This window comes from Neofelis nebulosa, chromosome 4 (assembly GCF_028018385.1).
Source record: "Neofelis nebulosa isolate mNeoNeb1 chromosome 4, mNeoNeb1.pri, whole genome shotgun sequence".
Lineage (NCBI taxonomy): Eukaryota > Metazoa > Chordata > Mammalia > Carnivora > Felidae > Neofelis > Neofelis nebulosa.
Genome location: NC_080785.1, coordinates 157,208,488 through 157,228,316, shown reverse-complemented (window position 1 = coordinate 157,228,316; position 19,829 = coordinate 157,208,488). Strand labels below are relative to the sequence as shown.

The window sequence follows — 19,829 nt, the reverse complement described above, 5'->3', positions numbered from 1 at the left end:
TGTGGTCACAAGGCAGGTGCTCACAAGATGCAAGCTTGCTCTCGGTGGTGCTGTGGTGGACTGAGTCCCCAGAGGCTCTCAGACTCCTTGGAATCCCCAGTCTCAGGGGTTGGTCTGACCTAGGCAGGCACTTGGTGTCACTGATGGTTAGTGAATAGACTTCAGCTTCAAAGTGTATGGGATAGTGAGAGCCGGTGGCACCCCTGCCCTCGTCTCTGTGGCCTCGGTTCCCCTGTGAGGGACTGGGTTAATCTCCTGTCAGTGTCAGCCACGGCTTGGGCAGGGGTCCCGTGGCCATGGCCCACCTAGGCCTCCCTGTGGTCTCCCTGGTGCAGGTTTCCCTCAGCCAGCCTCTGCCCAGCTCTCCTGCCTCTGGGACCGCCCCTTATTCCTCTGCTCCTTCAGACACCAAACTCTGCCTTCCCTCACCTCTGTGCCTTTGCACAGGCTGCTCTCCTGCCTCCAGTGAACCCCGGTTTCTCTTTCACAGCCCTCCAAAGTGCCCCTGACTCACACTGGCTCCCCCTGGTCTCCTTCAGCCACGGGGCAGGGCCCATCAAGCTCTGAGCCTTTGGATGTGGACATGCTTGAGGGGGAGGGGCCGCGTCCCATCCCTGACTACGCAACAAAGAGTCCCAGCAGCTTGGGTCTGACAGCAATCCCACAGTGGGGCATCCTGGCCACTCCCCCAATGGCATCCCCAAAAGTGCCATCCCCTCAACATCGAGACTCGGGTGCCGGGTGCCTTCCGATTTTCATACCCCAAGTTCCTTTCACTGCTCTGGCTCCTCAGATGGCAGCCTGGGAGGCAGTTATCCCAGAAAGTGCGGCCTAGAGGACCGTGTCACCTCTCACCCTGCAGGGCCAAGGGCAACTCAGGACCTGGGCCTGGCACCCAAACTGCTGAGTCCTTTCGACACTTCGAGATGTCTTCCTTTGTCTAGGAAGCTGAAGCCAGGGCCTCAGGCTTTGCAGCTCCTCCCAGGGGCCCCAGGCCTGGACTCGGCCCCCAAATCTGGGCCGTCTCAGAGTTGGCGCAGTCTGGAGTTTTCCATCTGTGGCCTCAAGACCCAGTTCTTAGGAGGAGGCCCCCAAGGGTCACAGGATGGGAGGGGCACCCACCCTAGGCCTGCTAGGTCCCCAAAAAGCCGGCGCCAACTACAAGTCACTGGGCCCCCTGACCCCCTCCCTTCCACTGCTCTGTCCTCGGGCACTGTTGAAATATACTTTTTATTGCATTTCTGCCGTTTTACAAAAATATGACAAAATAAATTAAAAACAAATAAATAATCGCCTATTCTGTGTGTTTTCTGTTGGTTTTGGGGGGTTTCCTTTCCCCCATCCCGGTCGAAAGGAAAACGGCAGATGGGGGGGGGGCGGCCCCCGGCCCTGCCCCAGGATGGGGCAGCCAATACTGGGGGCCGTCGAGCCGAAGCGCGTTTTCTGGGTGGCGGCCGCCGCCCCGGTCCACGACTGATATTGCATATGAGAACAGGAAGGCAGGGCGGGCGGAGCTAATGCCAGCCGCTGGGCCAGCACACGGCCTGGGGGCTGGGGCTGGGGCTGGGGCTGGGCGAGGGCGCCGGGGGCTCCGGGGGCTCGGAGGTGGGCGGCAGCGGCGGGGGCGGGAGGCTGTAGAAGCTGGCGTCCCCCGGCAGGGGCTGCGGGGCGGGCGGGGGCCCGGCGAGGGCGCAGGGCGGGCACTCGGCGGCGGCGGGGGCGGGGGCCTGGCGGGGGGCGGCGCCCTCGCCCCCGCAGCCCCACGGCCCGTCCCACTGCCAGCAGCCTGCGGGCGGTGTCGGGGGCCGGGGCAGCGGCGTTGGCGGCGGCGGCGGCGGCGCGGGGCTCCGGCTGCGGCGGGTGCGGAGGGCAGGGGCGCCCACGGGGGCCAGCGCTGTCCCTGCGGAGGCGAGAGGGGCCGTTCCGGGGGGGTGCCGCCCCCGCCGCCGGACCCCGCTCGGACCCTGCCCGCGCTCCCTCCCGGGCTTCCAGGCACCTCGAGGGCCTTATTGCTTCTGATCAGTGACAAGGGGTGGGCGTCTTCCGGTGCATCCCCCTGCCTCTGGGCACTGGGCCCCTCCCCGTCACGGGGGGGAGGGGACAGTCTGAGGAAGTCCCTCTGATTTCTGACCTGCGTCCCTGGTGTTGCAGCTGCCACCTCTTGGGCTCCCTGGGGGATGAGCTGCTGGAGCCTGGAGCTGGGTTGGGCTGGGGTTGGGGCTAGCAAGGTGGGCGGTGGGGGGGGCGGCGGGGCGGGTGGGCACGAGGCTTGCACCTCTGCTCAGCGCGAATCCGGGTGCAGCCTGTGGCTGAGCCCGCCGAGCTCCCTGGGTAGGCAGCCCTGGCCCCCACCTCCAAGGAAGGCCTCCCTGAACAGCAGGGCTGCAGGTTAGGGACTTGCATAGAGGCCTGGGGGGGGTCCAGTCCCCCCAGGATGAGCTGGGTGTGGGGTCTCATAGGGGCAGGAGAGGCTGGGCCAGGTGGGGAAGAAGCCTCCTGCATCTCTCCTGGCACCAGAGCATGGAGGGCAGGGTGCCCTGGGAGGGCCGCCGGGACAGGGGGCTTTGGCTGTCAAGGGTCCCGGAGATACTGAGCAGGCTTTGACTGAGAGGCTCCACGTACCGCGTACCCAGGTTCCCAACCGGTACAGAGACCGGGCCTCCTCTGTCCCCTTCAGCCCCTCTCCCCAGGCCTGGCCACCCCACCCCTTCCCGCAAAGCCCAGCCCAGAGTCCCCACCCCCGAGTTAAAGCTTGTGACCTGAGCCTTCCTCTTCAGGCCGGGGGGCGTCCGGCTCCTCAGCCGCAGCCTCGTCCACTGGCCCACTCCGCTGGGCTCGGCCTCCTCCGCCGCTGGGGGTCCCATCCAGCCGGGCCTGCCCACCTGCCCCGTTGGACCCGGCGTCAGCCCGGGCCCCACCGAAAGGAAAGAGCTTGCCAGCGTGGAAGGCCTTGGGCGGTGAGTGGCTACGCTCTGGGTCCCGCCGTGTCTCAGGCGACTTGAGGAACTTGAAGCTGAGGAAGGCTGGCAGGCGGGTGTCGCTACCCGTGGGTGACTGGGCAGGGGGTGGCCGGGCGGCAGGGCCAGCCCCCGCGCTGGCCAGTGAGGATGTGGCCCCAGACGACAGGAACTTGCCCTGCAGCGGGATGATCTGTTTCAGCTTCATGACGTTGTTGGGTGCCAGCAAGGACCCCGGGCGCTTGGGCCGCTCTTGCCCGTGGCCGCCTGCCCCACTGCCCTTGGCCTTGGCAGAGGCCTTCTCAGGGGCAGCAGGGTCCAGCCCTGAGCCTTCGGCCCGAGCCTCCTCCCGGCCGCTGGCGTCGCGCTCTCGCCGGGCATGGTGCTCCGCGTGGCGCTGGCGCTCCTCCTCCTCCCGCCGCCGCCGCTGCTGCTGCTGATAGCGGTGCTGGGCCTGGCGTTCGTGTCTCTGTGGGCAGAACAGAGCCATTAAAGGGACTGGGCAGAAAAGGTGTGTGAGCCCCCCCCCCCCCCCCCCAGGCCCATGCTGGTGCACCCTGCAGAAGCGGAGAGAGATCCAAACACTTACTGGGCACCAGCTGCCTGCCTGGACCCACACTGGGGCTTTCTGTGGAAGTGGGGAGAGATCTAAACACTTTTTGGGTACTATTTGCATCCCCGAGCCCACCCAGTGGCTCTCTGAGGTAGTAGGGAGAGATCTAACCCCTTATTAGGCACCAACTGCATTCCCGGATTCATGCCAGTGCTTTCTGAGAATCGAGAAGAGAATTTCTGAGAATCGACAAGAGAACTGACTAGGGGGGGGTGGGCTCAGTCGGTCAAGCATCCAACTCTTGGTTTCGGCTCCAGTCATGACCTCGCGGTTCGTGGGTCTGAGCCCCGCATCGGGCGCACTGACAGCATGGAGCCTGTTTGGGATTCCCTGTCTCCCTCTCGTTGCCCCTCCCCCACTTGCTCTCTATCCTCTTCTCTCTCTCTCTGTCTCGAAATAAAGAAACAAACATTAAAAAAAAAAAAAAAAGAATTGAGAAAGGGGGTAACCACATATTGGTTCTTGACTGTCCCCTGCCTTCTGGAGAACCAGCGATAGAGCCATGAGTGGCACAGGCCAGACTCCACGCTGGCCAGTCCAGGAGCCTGTAGCCCCACGTGTCTTTGTCAACGTCGGTTTCAATAATTCGAATAAAATGGCAAAACAAAATAAGGTGCGATGCGAATTCCGCCTCTCAGCTGTACCGGCCCCATTTCAAGTACTCGTCAGCCGCCCGGAGCCAGGGGCCACCCAGGCAGCGCAGACAGAGGCCATCTCGGTCATTGCGGAGAGCGCCGCCCGGCGCTGCTGAGCTCCTTGGCCCACTCGGCAGCTTTCTGAGGAATGTGGCAGAAGCCGGGCTTCTAGGAAGCATCAGCTGTGTCCCTGGCCCCAAACGGGACACCGCCGGTGAGCTGGCCGATGACTAAATGTTCACAAGTGCCAGCCTGGTGCTGGACGCCACCGGGATTCCGGGAGGGGACCGGCCGGTGCGGAGCGCTAATTATTACACTGGGCTCCGCACATCTTCCCTCCTGCTAAGAACCCGGCCGCCAGCCAGCCGGCCGACGTGGAGAAGCCCCACCGAGTGAAGGAGTAGACCAAGCCCAGCGCCGCACCAACGTTCCCCGCCCCCCCCCCCCCCCCCAAAGTGTACCTTGAAGGCCTCCCGGCGCTGGTACTCAAGCTTGGCCATCTCCTCGGCCACCCAGCCTGGGATGTCGGGGATGGCCACGTGGATGAGGTACTTGAGGAGCAGAGCGAAGTGCTGAGACAACAGAGGAGCACGAGGCTGCAGGCTCCGGACGCCCTGCCCTGCGGGCCCCCCCAGCTCCTCCCCCCCGCCCCGCCCCCCTCCCCGGCCACCAGCCCCACCTCGAGCACCACCACAGACACGATGGCGGCTTCCGGGCTGAGCCAGGGGAAGAGGCGCTGCAGCTGCCCGCACTGGCCGATCAGGTAGCAGTTGACCACGATCGCCAGGACACCCATGGCCTCCATCACCTTCTGCAGGGGAACACGCGGGGTGGGGGTGGGGGGGCTCCGGTGGGGTCCAGCCGCCCTTTCCCGGGGCCTCCTGCCCCTCCCCAGCGCACCCGGACTCCCTCGGGGCCTCGGCTCCGAGTCCTTGGCCGCCCCCACACCTGCCACTGGCCGATGCTCTCAACCCGTTGCCCGAAGGGCCGCTGCAGCCCCGTACACAGCTTGAGGGCGTCGCTTCGGATCTCGATGAGGTTGTTGACCAGGGCGCACAGAGCGGCCAGGGGGAAGGCAGACGAGAAGAGTACCACATAGCCGAACTGCACGAACATCTCCTGGTAGTCCTGGAACGTGTCCTGCAGGGGGCGGGGCGGTGCCTGGGTGTGGCCTTCCGCCCTCCCTCAGACCAGAATGCCTCCTCCCTTAGACTACCTTCCTCTCTCTCAAGCCTTGCCTTCCTCCCATGATCCTGAATGGCCCCAGAGCTCCCCTTCCAGGAAGTTCCTGACCACATCCAGGGCCCCATTTTATTGCACCCCTCCCACCTCCCCCCCTCAGACCGCAGGCCCTGCCCCTCGGAGGGCCTCGCCTGGGCCCTCAGACGCTCTCCTCACCTCGTACTTCTTCATACAGCTCTCAAGCTCGGCCTGGGTAAGCTGGGGTGAGTGCTCCTCCTTGGGTGGGTCCATCCAGGATGACCGATTCTGTCGCCGCTGCCTCCGGGCTGAGTCGCCCGAACCTGGCTCCGGGTCTGGGCCCCCGTCTGGCCCCTGGTCACGGCCCTCGCCCCCAGCCCGGCGGAGCAGCACGGCCGGAGGCTCCCGCTCGGGACTGCCGGGAGCACCTTCGGCCTCATCGTATTCTTCAGCCAGTGTGAATACTCCCGGCTCCAGCCCCTTCTCCACCATAGTGGGGCTCCCCTCCTCCAGGAGGGCCTCTGGGCCAGGTCGCCGCCGCCCAGCCCCTCGTTCAGCAAAGCTGACCTTCTTCAGCCGGAGCCCACAGTCCAGGAGGCCGCTCTCCTCACCCTCCTCCTCCTCATCTTCCTCCTCCTCCTCCTCCTCCTCCTCCTCCTCCTCCTCCTCCTCTTCTTCCTCCTTGCCTCCCCGGGGCCCATCCCCCATCTCCCCACCTTCCCCTGCGGGCCGCCGCTCCACGGTAGCCTCCTCCTCCTCCTCAGGTGCCCCACAGCCCCCACCGAGACACCTGCGGCCCCCGCTGCCGCCTCCGCCACCCTCTTCGGCCTGGGGTTCAAGGCGGCGGGGTGCAGGGCGCTGGAGGCTCAGCAGGCCAAGCAGGGCACGGGCCAGCTCCCAGGCAGCCTGCAGGCCAAGCTCGCCACGGCCCAGCCGCCGGTACAGGTGCGGCTGCAGGACCTCACGCACGTTCTGGAGGAACTGGCGGGTGATCAGCAGAGTGGCCAGCATCTGGGGGCAGGAAGGGGGTGGAGAGAGGCCACGTGGGGGGCGGGCGAGGCCCCGGGCACCGGGACAGGCTGCTGGGACTGGGCACCCGCCTTCTAGGAGCAAGCTTCCAGACACATGCCCTGAACCCAGTTGCTAAAGCCACCCCTCTGGATGTCCCGGGACATGGAGACCCCAGCACTCAGCCTCTACCACCACTCATCTGCCACAGACCATAGCCTGGCGGGCCAGTGCTCCTAGCCAACCTCCTGGGGTTGTAATGCATGTCTCATCCTGCCGTGGCTCAAGGTCCCCTGCTTGCAGCACTGCCCAGGAGCTCAGCTGGTGCCCAGGGCCTCAAGAGGCCCCTGCCATCTGTACCCCATCAGCAGAGCCCCAGCCCCTTGGAACATGCACCCTTGGCTCAGCGTGAGGCCCCAAGCATAGCCACACTGCCCACCCCGGCGAGACCCTGTGGGCTCGCCACCTGCCCATACTTTGGCCCGGGCCACGAGCAGGAGGCCCCGGAGGGAGAGGAGGAGCAGGCGGAACCGCAGGGCCGCGAGCGGGACCAGCACCGCCCGAAGCTGCCGCTCGAGGCTCTGGGACAGGGACAGGACGAGCAGGAGCTGTGGAGGGACCGACGGACAGGTGGACGGACAGATGGGGGGTGGGTGACAGGCAGAGAGAGGACACACAGACGGACGGACAGACGGACAGAGAGAGAAGGATGGAGGAGGGGGGGGAGGGGCTGGAAAGCCCGTGGACCCCTTGGCCAAGTCCGGCCCCCCACTGGCCGCCATTGTGGGGGGCACTGCCGTGGGCTGGGGTCTCACCTCTTTCAAGCGCTCCATGTCCTTGAGGTAGAAGCCAATGTAGAAGAGGCTCAGGTATGAGTTGACAAACTGGAACTGTGGGAAGCAGACAGGTAAGCAAATTTGACCCCAGGAGCCCCCCCCGTGCCCCATGTAGGCCACCCCCACTGCCCGCCTGCTGGCCGCCACTCACCAGGACGACTTTGATGATGAGGTGCTTCTCATAGGCGCTCTCCAGCCGGTAATTCTCTGGGGGCCGAGGGGGTGAGTGAGGAGGTGGCCCAGGCCCCCTGGGAGCAGCGGGGAGCCTGAAGGCCAGTGAGGACCTTCCTCCCCAGGGCAGCGGGACCTCCCCTTGCAGGGCGTACCCATGTCGTTGAGCCAGATGGCGAGCTTCTTGTAGCCCTCTGCGCTCACGCTGACCAGCAGGGCCAGCACGACCTTGGGCAGGAAGCGGGCAAGACGAGGCAGCCCTTTCACACTCAGCACCAGCTCCTGCAGGGGCGGAGGTTTTACAGGTCACCCCAGCGTCTGGGCTCGGCTTGGGGGGTGGACCCGGGCAGGTGGCTGTCTGGTCAGGGCCAAGGCCGGGGCTGGGGTGGGTGGGGGGGGGGGGGGGAGGCCAGAGGTCACCTGCAGCTGGAAGCAGCCGAGCATGAGCAGGAACACACAGGCCAGGCAGGTGAGGCACAAGGGGAGACTCACGAGCAGCTGGAAAAGCAGCCGCTTCCAGGGTGGGTAGTAGAACTCCTCAGCCCGCGTCACAGGGCTGATGCGCCGGATACCCTGGCAGAGGGTGGGGGTGGGGCTCAGCGTGAGGCCAGAGGTGCACCCTGCCCCACACACCCTTCCCAGTGCTCTGAACTCCATTTCCATCCACCATGCCTTGACCTCTGTGGTGACGCTCCCCCCCCCGCCCCCGCTCCCAGACCCAGAACACCTTTCCCAGGCCCTTAAATGCATTTTCCCACCCCTCCCCTTCCGAGCATGCAGATCCCCCGACTTGGCACACCCTTTCTGATGCCGTAGCCCCATTTCACATCTTGTCTTTGTCCCTGCAGTGGCCCCCCACCTCCACCTCTCATTCTTGGGAGTCCTTGGACCCAGACACCCACGACTGACCCTGAACTGGGGCCGTGGCTCCTCCACTGCTTCCCCAGGTGAGTCCAGCGTCCCCCATTTGTAGGCCAGCTCCGCCCCCCTCCGTTTCCACTCCTCCAAGAACAGCGTTGACCAGACCACGTTGAAGAGGGCAAAAACCACACACGATACATCCCGGCTTGTCTGGGGATGGCGGAGGGCCGAGCTGTTGGCCAGGTTGGCCCAGGAAGGAGGGTGTCTCAGGTACCCCAGCCCCTGCCCAGCCCACTCCCAGCACCTGATCAGCCTCCGTAAAAGTGTACAGGACAGAGCCAAAGACGGCTGGGTATACCATCGCTGATGTGTAGAAACCCAGCCAGGCAAAGTACATGGCAATCTTTACTCCGAAGTAGTCACAGATGTCATCTGCCAGGGGCACACAGCGGGGGTGGGGTGGGGGGGTGTTCTGGTCAGCCCTGCCTGCTCCGGAGACTCCCGCACACACACACCCCCCCAGCCTGGGGCCACACCTAGAGGCTGGTTTTCACACACAGCTTGCACCCACGACTTCATGAGGCGGTTCAGGATGCGCTGCTCATGGACCGGGAACACCTGCTGGATGATCCCGCGGGCTGCCAGCTCAGGGACTGTTGGGGGACAAGAATGCGTGAGCCCCGCCCTTCTGCCTCTGCCTGACCTGGCCAGCGCCCTTGGCCAAAACCCATGTTACAGCTTTTCCCTGCTTTTAAATCTGCAGGGGCCCTTCCCAGGAGAGAAGTCCTGAGTAGACAGATTATCTAGTTCTCCTTCAGAATTTGGAGGTGCAGAGGCAGGCAGGAGAGGATGCAGGAAACCTGGTAGGATGGGGCCAGTGTAGAACCCTGTTTTTAAATAAAGCCATTTGGCCTCAGCTCACTGCTCCGAACGTCTGAGGATCGGTGCAAAATTGGCGTCAGGAGGTGAACTTGGGGTAGCTGGTCTCTTGGAGAGGAAACCGAGGCCCAGGGCCGCACCACCCAAGTGCATGGAGTGCTGTCCATGGTCCTGCCCCTACCTTATGCTAGACCCAGAAAAAGGTTTCTCAGGCATCAACCTCCCAGGGAGTAAGCCCCACCTCTTAGTTAAGGCCACACCCCTTCATCTCATTGATTGATGCCTCCAGGCCCCACCCAACTCTTCACTAGCCTTTGATCAGTTGGCTCTAGGCCCCGCCCTCTTACGTTGATAGGCTGTCCTCTAACAGCCCCACCCAACTCCCCACGTGTGATTGGAGGTTGGTCCCGCCCACTCACTGATTGGCTGGTCCTCCAGGAAGCGCACGTTGTGTAGTGCCTCGCCCTGCTTGGCTCGCAGGTTCTGCAGCCAGAAGCGGATGATGCTCTGGCGTTCCTGCAGGGGACAGGGTTTGAGCACAGGGAGCAGCAGCCCAAGGGCTAGGGGTGCACACTGGGAGCCAGAGCTGGCCGCACCTGGGAGGTGAAGAAGCGCAGCTCACTCTCCACATTCTCGTAGATGAAGTCCTCCTCGCAGGAGAAGCCGCGGGTGCCCCCGCCAAACTCGGCCTTCACTGCTTTGCGCAGACCCAGCTCGTCGGCTCCTCGAAGCAGGCTGCCAGGGAGACAGGGAGGTGGCATCATGGAGAGGCCCTGGCTCACCTTCCCGGAGCTAGGGTTGGTATACCTGGCAGCCACCTGGGACAAATGCAGGGCGCTAGACCTCACAGTTAGCGCTTGGAAGGGTGGGGAGCTGGGGAGCCGGGTCAGCGAGAGGCTAGGGACAGAGACTCGCCTCTCATACGTGGCGGTGACGAAGAAGGCATAGGCACGCGTGTGGCGGTGGTGGCGGACTTGTACGATGAGCTCGGGGATGCCCACGCGGATGTGGTTCAGCAGCCATAGCAGCGTGTGGTCATCAGTCGTGTCTGCCAAGGGGCACAGGGACTGATGGCTCTTGTCACAAGGGGTCTGAGGCTTCTTACACACTCCTACTCAGGGTGGCCCGGCTCAGGGGAGCCCAGGGCAGTGGGCACAAGTACCTGGAAAGGTCATCAGCACATCGCAGTTCTCCGTGGGCACCGTCTTCATCCACGCCTTGTGGGACACCAGGTAGCGACCAGCCTGCAGGAGCCGCTTCCCAAAAAGCTTGTCTAGGGGGCAGGTAGGGCAGGGCCCAGGTCAGGCCACTCCCAGACCAGGACCCCAGCCTCTGGTTCAGTCCCTCCAGCCCTGGCCCTTGCTCATACACTCTCCAGGGCTCCTCAGCACTCAGCCTGGCATTCAGTGGCCTGCAAGCTCTGGCCTCGGCTTATTTCCTTCCCTCCGTGTCCTGGCACCAGCCAGGCCCTCCTCCAGAAATGCCCTTCCCCCAGGTCCTCCCTTACAAATCTTACTCATTCTTGAGGCCCAGCTCCGCCTCCAAAACCACGATCGATAGGGCGCTCACTAGCAGCCCTGAGCGCTACACCACATCATGTCAGCGCGTCCTCAGAGCTGGGCGCGGTTCTTATCCCCATTTCACAGGTGAGGAAACTGAGGACCGGGGCGTTTAAGTCACGCACCCAAGGTCACAAAGGCGAGCTGGGATTCGAACCCAGGACCGTATGATTTTGTATCCTCTGCGGAGTGGCTCTTTCGAGCGCACCCCTGCCGGGCTGCGATCCGGTAGCTCAAGGGGTGACTGGGCTCGGCCCCAGGCCCGGGCTCTCAGAGGGGTGTGTCCGCGTCTCTGCTCTGGGACCCCCGCCCCCTGCATCTTCCCAGCCGCTCTAGCCCCGCCGCAGCCGCAGTGCCCGGAGAACCGGCCCCTCGACTGGACTCCAGGCCTGGGACAGCTGACCCCAATCCCCTCCCGGTCCAACCGCCGTGCGCACCCCAGGCACCTGCAACCCTGTCAGATCCAGCCGCCGCACACATACCCAGAACTCCGGACGCCGGGGCTGCAGGCTCGCCCTCAGGCGGGGGCCTCTTGCCCCGCTCGCCCTCCAGGGACGTGCCCCCGGCGTTGGAGGTGGCTTCGGCCATGGCGAGGGCAGGTCAGGTCAGGGGCTGCGGGCGGCCCGAGCGCCGGGGGGCCGCGGGCTCATCGGGCCGGTGCAGCCGCGGAGCGCGCTGGAGGTGGAGACAAAGGCCGCGCCCGCCCGCGCCGGCCGCCGTCCCCGCGTGCCCGAGCGCTGCTTCTCGTCTCCGCCCGCGCGGAACCTCGATTCTCCTTCTCGTCCCCGCGCACGTCGCTCTTGGGTTCTCGACTCCGCCCGTGTTGTTTTCTGGATTTTTTGTTCTCGCCCGCCCACTTCGCTCTCTGGTGCTCGTCTCCGCCCGCACCAAAGGTGCATTCTCTTCCTTGTCCCTGTCCGCGTCATATTCTGGGTCTCGTCCCCGCCCGCCCCGGGCCTGGATTCTCCGCCTCCGAGCCTTAGTTTCCCCATCTGCAAGTGCGGGGTTTGGAATCTGAGTTGGGCGTGATTTGACTACGGCTGGACGTGGGAGGGGGCGGGCCAGGTCGGGGGAGATTCCAGGTAGCAATAACTTCGCCACAGAAGACGAGTACGTAGTTACAGCAGGTTCTGCCTCTGAGTCTCAGCTTGAGCCGTTCACCTACATGGGGCACTCGTCGCGCCCTCTCCGTCCAGTTAACCCCTGGACCCCCGAGGACGTCACCTCCTCAGAGAGGACCCGATAGGGTTGCCAAGGTTAGCAAACAAAAGTACAGTCTTTCCAGTTAAAGGTGAATGAACTTCTGACAAACGAATAAATACATTTTTAGTATGTCCCAAATATTACATGGGCCATAGTTACCCCAAAATTTTATTGGTTGTTTATCTAAAATTTACATTTAACTGGGCGTCCTGTATTTTGTCTGGCATCCGGACCGCTGACCATTCTGTGTAGCCTCTTCTGTTAGACGGAGAGCCCAGGGAGGGCAGGGACTCTTTCTGGTTCTTGGCGCACAGGTGGCGCTTGATGTATACTTGTGACAGATGGAACAACGCGGAGACGGCGAGTGTCCGCATTCGTGCCTCTTTTACAAATGAAAAAGTTGAGCGGGTCGAGGCAGGGTTTAGCCGGTCCGACAGTTTCTTCCCAAAATTGTGAGAGCGCCGCCCGCCCGCTCCGTCCAAGAACCAGAGAATTGACCGTGCGAAAGCGCCCGCGGAGACCCCGCCCAGCCAGTGTCTGGAATTCCTCCATCAGCGCTTTATTCCGCGGTCCTGCGCTGTCCTGGGTTAACCTGAAAGTAATCCCTGAGATTCCCCTTTCTGGCTTTCGGGGAGCCAGGGACGCACCGGAGACCGGATTCTCAGCTCTGCTGGAGCAGGCCTGGGCCGGAAAAGCCCAGAGGGCAGAGGGAGCTGTGCTGGGGATTCCAGAAAGGCGTCCGGTCGGAGGGGACCTCGGAGCTAGGGTCTGAGGAGGAGTTTGTCAAATGAAGAAGGGTATCCGAGGAGGAGGGAACGGCGGGAGCGAAAGCTGGGGGAGGGGCGAGAAACTTGGAGAGTTCTGAGAACACATGTAGGAATCTTCCCAGAGATTTGGACTAGACTTTACCAGGGCCAGGGCGTGAGTTCCCCGGAACCCATCCCTCTGCGCCCCTGAGATCTCTTGCGTCGCCTAAAGTTTTGGAGTGGCCCGATGGAAAATACGGGACTCGAACCCTCGTCTCGGTGTAATTCCCACGGCCCTGGGCCATGCGTGGTTCTTCCTCCCACCCTTCATTTCCGGTGTCTCGGATTCTCACTGTTCTAGGATCCTAAAAATTCGGTCGGAGGTTGCCGGGGGAACGCCATTTCGCGGCACCCCCGCGTGCAGCCCCTCCCCGCCTCTTGCCCTGTCACCAGCCAATAGAAACGAAGATTTTCAGTGAGTGGGCAGTACGTCTTCTAAGGGGCCCAATGATGATCGGGAATCGTTGAACATTTTACCAGTCACGCCGCGGAGTAGGCGGGGCCTCCTGTCAGGACTAGAAGTCACCCAGGCTGAGAGGGTAGGCGGATCGCCGGTTGTGAATCCATGTGGCGGGGGTTGTGGACCCTGGTAGCCCGGGCCGCACGTGGGCCTCGCAGGTGGGGCGATAAGGGAAAGGGGTGTGACAGCGTGGGGTGCTGCTTGGGCTCAAACCCTCTCCCTGGGATCTGAGGGCCCAGTTCCCTGCGGCGAACCACCTTTCGCATTTTTCCAAGCTCCAATCCGTTCGTCCCCCTGCCGCAGAGCCCACATCTGGGTCGCGCATTGCCCTCAGAGTCACATTTTGATATCAGCCCCCTCAGCTTCACAATATATATCCATCCCCCTGCCGCAGAGCCCACATCTGAGTCAATTATTGCTCTCAGAGACCTCAATCGGGTCTGGCCTCAGACGCTCCAATCTGCCCATCCTCCAGCCGCAGAGCCTCCACCTGGGGCATCTCCCGACCGTCGAGCCCTCTATCCACCTGCCAGTCTGCCACAAGAGCCTCCCAGATGCACTGATTCTCCTCCTCTCCAGTCCCAGACCGTGCACGCGCCAGGGCAGCGGCGTCCCGGTCCCCGGTTCCGGGGCCACTATCTTCGCGCTGAGTTCCGGCCACGGCCGCTGCGGCATCGCGGTGATCCGAACCAGCGGCCCCGCCAGCGGCCACGCCCTCCGGAGCCTCACGGCGCCCCGGGACTTGCCCCCGGCTCGCAGCGCCTGCCTGCGCCTGCTCAGCCACCCCCGTTCCGGGGAGCCGTTGGATCGCGCGCTGGTGCTCTGGTTCCCAGGTGAGGGGCTCCAGATCCCGAACCTGCTGTAGCTCTCGTGACCCAGTTTCCCCCCTCCAGGCGTTTGCCTAGCCGTACTCTCCTCGACTCCCATCTCGCCGCACTAGGTCCCCAAAGTTTCACGGGTGAGGACTGCGCCGAGTTCCACGTGCACGGAGGCCCGGCGGTGGTGAGTGGCGTCCTGCAGGCCCTGGGTGAGTTTGCAGCCTTGGGTTCGAGGTCCGGCTCTGCCAGCGAAGCTCAGGACCCAGGGTGGGGGCCGGAAGCTCAGGACCCAGGACCTTCCCGCAGGTAGCGTGCCAGGGCTGCGGCCAGCGGAGGCCGGTGAGTTCACCAGACGGGCATTCGCCCACGGGAAGCTGAGCCTGACCGAGGTGGAGGGGCTGGCGGATCTAATTCATGCGGAAACCGAGGCGCAGCGGCGGCAGGCGCTGAGACAGCTGGACGGAGAACTGGGCCACCTCTGCCACGGCTGGGCCAGGACCCTCACTAAGGCAAGCCCCCTATTCGTCCATTTCCGGCCCGACCTGCCCAACCTGTGCGTGAGAGCTTCCTCCTTGCAGGAGTCTCCGATCCGGTCCCTTAGGTCAGGCTGGACCTGGGCACACTGGAGGGTGGGTTCCTGGGTGGCCACACCACTGCCCCCTCTCCCCCCACCCCAGGCTCTGGCTCATGTGGAGGCCTATATCGACTTTGGTGAGGATGACAACCTGGAGGAGGGCGTCCTGGAGCAAGGTGGGTCCTCCAAGGGATGGGGACATCTGGTATCTCAGCCCCCGGAGGCCCCCTCACTCCCTCCCCTCTGCTCTCTTCCATCCACAGCTAACGGCGAAGTGCGGGAGCTGCAGCTGGCACTGGGCGCACATCTTCGAGATGCCAGGCGCGGGCAGAGGCTTCGCTCAGGGGCGCACGTAGTGGTCGCAGGACCCCCCAACGCTGGCAAGAGCAGCCTGGTGAACCTACTCAGTGCGTGGCGGGCGGGGGCGGGGCCTAGTGTTGGGGGCGGGGCCGGGAGCTGGGGAACTGAGCTGTTCAGGTGTTGGGGGAGGAGCCGGGAGGAGGAAAAGTCCGCCTCGCCAGGAGGTGGAGCCCGAGGGAGGGGCTCCATCGCCTCCGTCCCGCCTCCTTGGTGATTACCCCTGCTCTCCACGCCGTCCCAGGCCGGAAGCCTGTGTCCATAGTGTCTCCGGAACCGGGGACCACCCGCGACGTGCTGGAGACCCCCGTGGACCTGGCCGGGTTCCCGGCGCTGCTGAGCGACACGGCGGGGTTGCGGGAGGGCGCTGGGCCCGTGGAGCAGGAGGGCGTGCGGCGCGCCCGGGAGAGGTAGGCGGGTAGGGTGGTGGGATGGGATGGGGAAGCAGGCACTCCCGATTCTCCTGGCTGCCTTTATTTTATATCCCTCCCGAATCCGGAAAGGCTGCTCAGCTCAGTGGGGACTCCGACGTGGGGAGGACAGCGATTTAAATTCAGCCTCTGCCCGTGCCCCACCCTCCCCCCGTGCCCTTAATTACTCAACTCTGGGGTCACTGCTCAGTTGGTTCTCGCTGTTCCCCCAGGCTTGAGCAGGCTGACCTCATTCTGGCCGTGCTGGATGCTTCTGACCTGGCCTCTCCGTCCAGCCGCAGCTTCCTGGACACCGTTGTCGCCCCCGCCGGAGCTGGGAGCCCCAATGGGAACAGCCAGCGCCTCCTGCTGGTGCTGAACAAATCGGACTTACTGCCTCCAGGCGGCCCCGACCCCAGTCCCAACCTGCGCCCGCACCTGCTGCTGTCCTGCTTGACCGGAGAGGGGCTGGATGGCCTCCTGGAGGCGCTGAGGAAGGAGCTGGCCGAAGTGTGAGCGCCCACGCCCTCCCCTTTTCCCACACCCTCCTTCAACCCAAGTTCAAGTCGCGGCTGAGCCACTGGCTTTGGACGTGTGTACCCGCCCACCCCGCCACGCCCAGGCCCATTTTCTGTATCTACAAAATGCAAACGATCCTCCCCCTGGCAATGGTAGTTGTGAAAGTTGAGAGATCACATCCTTTGTCCCCTCCAGGTGTGGGGACCCGTCCACAGGCCCACCGCTCCTGACGCGTGCAAGGCACCAGCATCACCTACAGGGCTGCCTGGACGCTCTTGGCCACTACACGCAGACTAAGGACCTGGCCCTGGCTGCTGAGGCTCTGCGACTCGCCCGGGGGCACCTGGCCCGCATCACCGGCGGAGGGGGCACTGAGGAAATCCTGGATATCATCTTCCGGGACTTCTGCGTGGGCAAGTGAGGGGACCCCTGGAGCTCTCAGCCAGGCAGAGTGGGTGCCCAGAAGCCTTGAGGCATGTGGGAAGAGCTTAGGCCAAGTGAGAATCTCCATCCCTGGGGGAAGAACCTGACTCCAGAACAATGAAGCAAAGCCGCTGCCTTCAGAGGTGGTGAGCTCGCTGTGGCTGGCGGTGACCAAGCTACGGCCAGCCAGATTCCCTTGCAGGGACATGCCAGGGGTTCAAGCCGCTCTGGAGTGGAACCGCTCTGGGTGCCTGATGCTGGAGGAGCAGGGGTGGAAGGTTGGGAAGGAGGTGGGAGGGCCTCAGAGTTCTTTGCTTTGTGGTTTTTAATTTATTTTGCAAATACCAAAGGAATATAAAAAATTCAGGTGATCCAGAAATGCTTAAACACGGAAGACTCCGTCCTCCCACATCCCTTGGGGTCACAGCTTAACTTGTGTCCTCCCAAAATTTCTCTGCTCTTTTGCATACTTGTGGATACACCCATAAAATATACGTTTTGTATTTTGTACAGAGAGTATGTGTTTATTGTTTTGGAAGTTGTCATTTCCTTATTTAGTATTAACCTTAAAGCTTAGACTCTTATATTTTAAAGACGCTTTAGGGGCGCCTGGGTGGCTCAGTCGGTTAAGCGTCCGACTTCGGCTCAGGTCACGATCTCACGGTCCGTGAGTTCGAGCCCCGTGTCGGGCTCTGGGCTGACTGCTCAGAGCCTGGAGCCTGTTTCAGATTCTGTGTCTCCCTCTCTCTCTGACCCTCCCCCGTTCATGCTCTGTCTCTCTCTGTCTCAAAAATAAATAAACGTTAAAAAAAAAAATAATTAAAAAAGACGCTTTAAAAAATATATATATTTTGGAGAGAGAGAGAGAGCGAGTGCACATGGATGAGCAGGGGAAGGGCAGAGAGAAAAAGGGAGACAGAGAATCCCAAGCAGGCTCCACACTGTCCGCGCAGAGCCCAACACAGGGCTTGAACTTAGGAACCAACCAGGAGATCATGACCTGAGCCAAAACCAAGAGCCGGACACTCGACCGACCGAGCCAGCCAGGCGCCCCTTAGCCTCTTATGTTTTAAATGTATGTATGTATGTATTTTTGTTTGTTTAGAGAGAGAGAGAGAGTACAAGTGGAGGAGGCACAGAGAGAGAGGGAAAAAGAATCCCAAGCAGGCTTCACTCTCAGCGCAGAACCTGATGTGAGCTTAATCTCACAACCGTGAGATCATGAGCTGAGCCACAATCAAGAGTCAATGCTTAACAGACTGAGCCACCCGGGTGCCCCGCCTCTTACATTTTAAGAGACTTGCAAGGTCCCGGGTCCCTGTTCCTTCCAAAAGCTTCATTCCCTCAGTGACTTATGAAGCCCCTGCTATGTGCTAGAATCGTGCACATCATTTCATTGGGTTTTCCTAACAGCACAAGCCGATGAGTGTTTTGTTATAGTTTTACGGACGAGGAAACTGAGTCTCAGAGAAGACTAGCTGGTTGCTGGAGGTCCCCAGCTTTGGGATTTGCACCCAGCTGGTGGACTCCTGATCTGAGTGCCCTGCGGGCCTTCTGTGCAACAGGCTGAGTGCAGGACGCTGGGAACACAGAGGGGAACAATTGTTGCAGGCGTTGCCCCTGCCCTCGTTAGAGCCATCGTTCCTTAACAGTGACGGCTGATGGCCGCTGTGTGAACTTGTGATCACGAGTCCTGCCAGGTCAGGGACTTGAAGGCAGGCCGCCGTACAGAGGTGACGTTTGTACTGACAGCTGAATGGTGAGACGGAAGCCAGATGGAGGAGATTGGTGAAAGGGGGCACAGCATGTGCAAAGGTCCTGAGGTAGGAGCGCCATGGTGCATTCAAGCCGCAGTCAGGTGGCCGGTATGGCGGAAGCAGTGTGTGAGGGGAAGGAGGAGGGAGATGGGCGGAGGAGGAGAGGGAGGATCTGACTGATAATGAGGCCTTGGAGTCTTTTTTTTTTTTTTTTTAATTTATTAATTTTTGGGAGAGTGCAAGCAGAGGAGGGGCAGAAAGTGGGGGGGTGGGGGGAGCAGAGGATCCGAAGCAGACTCTGCACTGACAGGCTGACAGCAGCGAGCCTGACGCGGGGCTCGAACTCACGAACCACGAGATCGTGACCTGAGCCGAAGTCAGATGCTCAACCAACTGAGCCACCCACGTGCCCCTTGAATCAAGTTTTTTCATTTTAATTCCAGTACAGTTAACACACGGCATTATATTAGTTATAATAATATATATTATATATATAATAATATATTAGGTGTGCAACATAGTGATCTGACAATTCTATACATCACTCAGTGCTCACCATGGTCAATGTACTCTTGAATCCTCATCCCCTCGTTTACCCCTCCCCTTCCCTCCCCTTCCCTCCCCTTCCCTCCCCTCCCCTCCCCTCCCCTCCCCTCCCCTCCCCCACTTCCCCTCTGGTAGCCATCAGTTTGTTCTCTCCAGTTAAGAGTCTGTCTCTTACTTTGTCTCTCTGTCTCTCGTTTTTCCTCTGCTCGTTTGTTTTGTTTCTTAGATTCCACACGCGAGTGAGATCATGTGGTATTTGTCTTCCGCTGAGTTGTTTCACTTAGCATTGTAATCTCTAACTCCACCCGTGTTGTCACAAATGTTTTTTGTGGCCGAATGATATTCCATCATCTACGTATAAATACCTTATCCATTCATCTACGGATGGGATGTGGGATGGGCACTTGGGCTGCTTCCATGATTTGGCTGCTGTAGATAATGCTGCTATAAACATAGGGGCGCAGGTGTCCCTTTGTTGTTGTTGTTGTTGTTTTTAATTTATTTTTAATGTTTGTTTATTTTTGAGACAGAGAGAGACAGAGCATGAGTGGGGGAGGGTCAGAGAGAGAGGGAGACACAGAATCTGCACAGGCTCCAGGCTCTGGGCTGTCAGCACAGAGCCAGACGCGGGGCTCGAACTCACAGACCGTGAGATCTTGACCTGAGCGGAAGTCGGAAGCTCAACCGACTTAGCCACCCAGGTGCCCCGCATGTGTCCCTTTGAATTGGCGTTGAGGCCTTTGATTCGGAGATGCCCAGCGGCCTGATATGTTGGTGATGGACCAGCAGGGGGCGCCTTGCTCCAACAAAAGGCCGTCCTGGCAACTCCTATCAAAGCTCCTGCCCTCTAAGGACTCTGGGATCCAGGCTTCCACACCCCTGTGGCAGCAGGTAAATGGTTAACTTCCCCTGCCACTGGCAGAAACTGAATCTTAAATAGGGTCAGGATCTTTTCCAGAATCAGAGAAAGGGTCCTGCCTCCAGTGATTGAAGATACAAGCTCTCAGGTTTCAGGGGGCATGTGAGCAGAGCCTGGGAGGTATCCAGGGCCAACACAGGGTATGAAGAGAATTCTCCCGCCACCCAACCGACGGGGGCCCCCTGACCCCGTGTCTTCACGGACTTCACTGCAGTATGTCACTACTGATTTGTTTGCTTGTTTGGCCATCTGGGGCTGCCCCAGCGTGGGAGGCTCCCGGAGGGAAAGGGTCACTCCGTGAGGTTTAGGTGTCCGTGA

At 61.7% G+C, this 19,829-nt stretch overlaps 2 protein-coding genes across 6 annotated transcripts; one reads left to right on the top strand and one right to left on the bottom strand.

Moving 5' to 3' along the window:
• Positions 1-1,211: 1,211 nt before the first annotated feature.
• ANO8 (anoctamin 8) lies at positions 1,212-11,538 on the bottom strand. 5 transcript variants are annotated; one of them, XM_058727505.1, is made up of 19 exons: positions 11,202-11,537; positions 10,323-10,433; positions 10,076-10,208; positions 9,757-9,895; positions 9,580-9,676; positions 8,818-8,934; positions 8,586-8,713; positions 8,330-8,491; positions 7,841-7,993; positions 7,576-7,702; positions 7,401-7,456; positions 7,229-7,303; positions 6,890-7,021; positions 5,604-6,416; positions 5,154-5,345; positions 4,885-5,016; positions 4,667-4,777; positions 2,760-3,426; positions 1,212-1,900 (listed from the first exon to the last, which is right to left on the bottom strand). In XM_058727505.1, exons 1-19 carry the CDS (start codon positions 11,305-11,307, stop codon positions 1,515-1,517), a joined length of 3,837 nt encoding a protein of 1,278 aa, XP_058583488.1. In that variant the 5' UTR covers positions 11,308-11,537; the 3' UTR covers positions 1,212-1,514. The 5 variants fall into 5 exon arrangements, 4 of the variants coding, with proteins under 4 accessions (XP_058583488.1, XP_058583490.1, XP_058583489.1 ...); XR_009261040.1 differs by having other exon boundaries at positions 1,787-1,900; positions 1,997-3,426; positions 11,202-11,534; XM_058727507.1 differs by lacking the exon at positions 8,330-8,491 and having other exon boundaries at positions 11,202-11,538.
• Positions 11,539-12,132: 594 nt separating this feature from the next.
• GTPBP3 (GTP binding protein 3, mitochondrial) lies at positions 12,133-16,803 on the top strand. The gene is made up of 9 exons (XM_058727516.1): positions 12,133-13,346; positions 13,768-14,021; positions 14,129-14,215; positions 14,313-14,510; positions 14,679-14,756; positions 14,844-14,987; positions 15,182-15,347; positions 15,581-15,859; positions 16,062-16,803. Exons 1-9 carry the CDS (start codon positions 13,294-13,296, stop codon positions 16,285-16,287), a joined length of 1,485 nt encoding a protein of 494 aa, XP_058583499.1. The 5' UTR covers positions 12,133-13,293; the 3' UTR covers positions 16,288-16,803.
• The last annotated feature ends 3,026 nt before the right edge of the window (positions 16,804-19,829 follow it).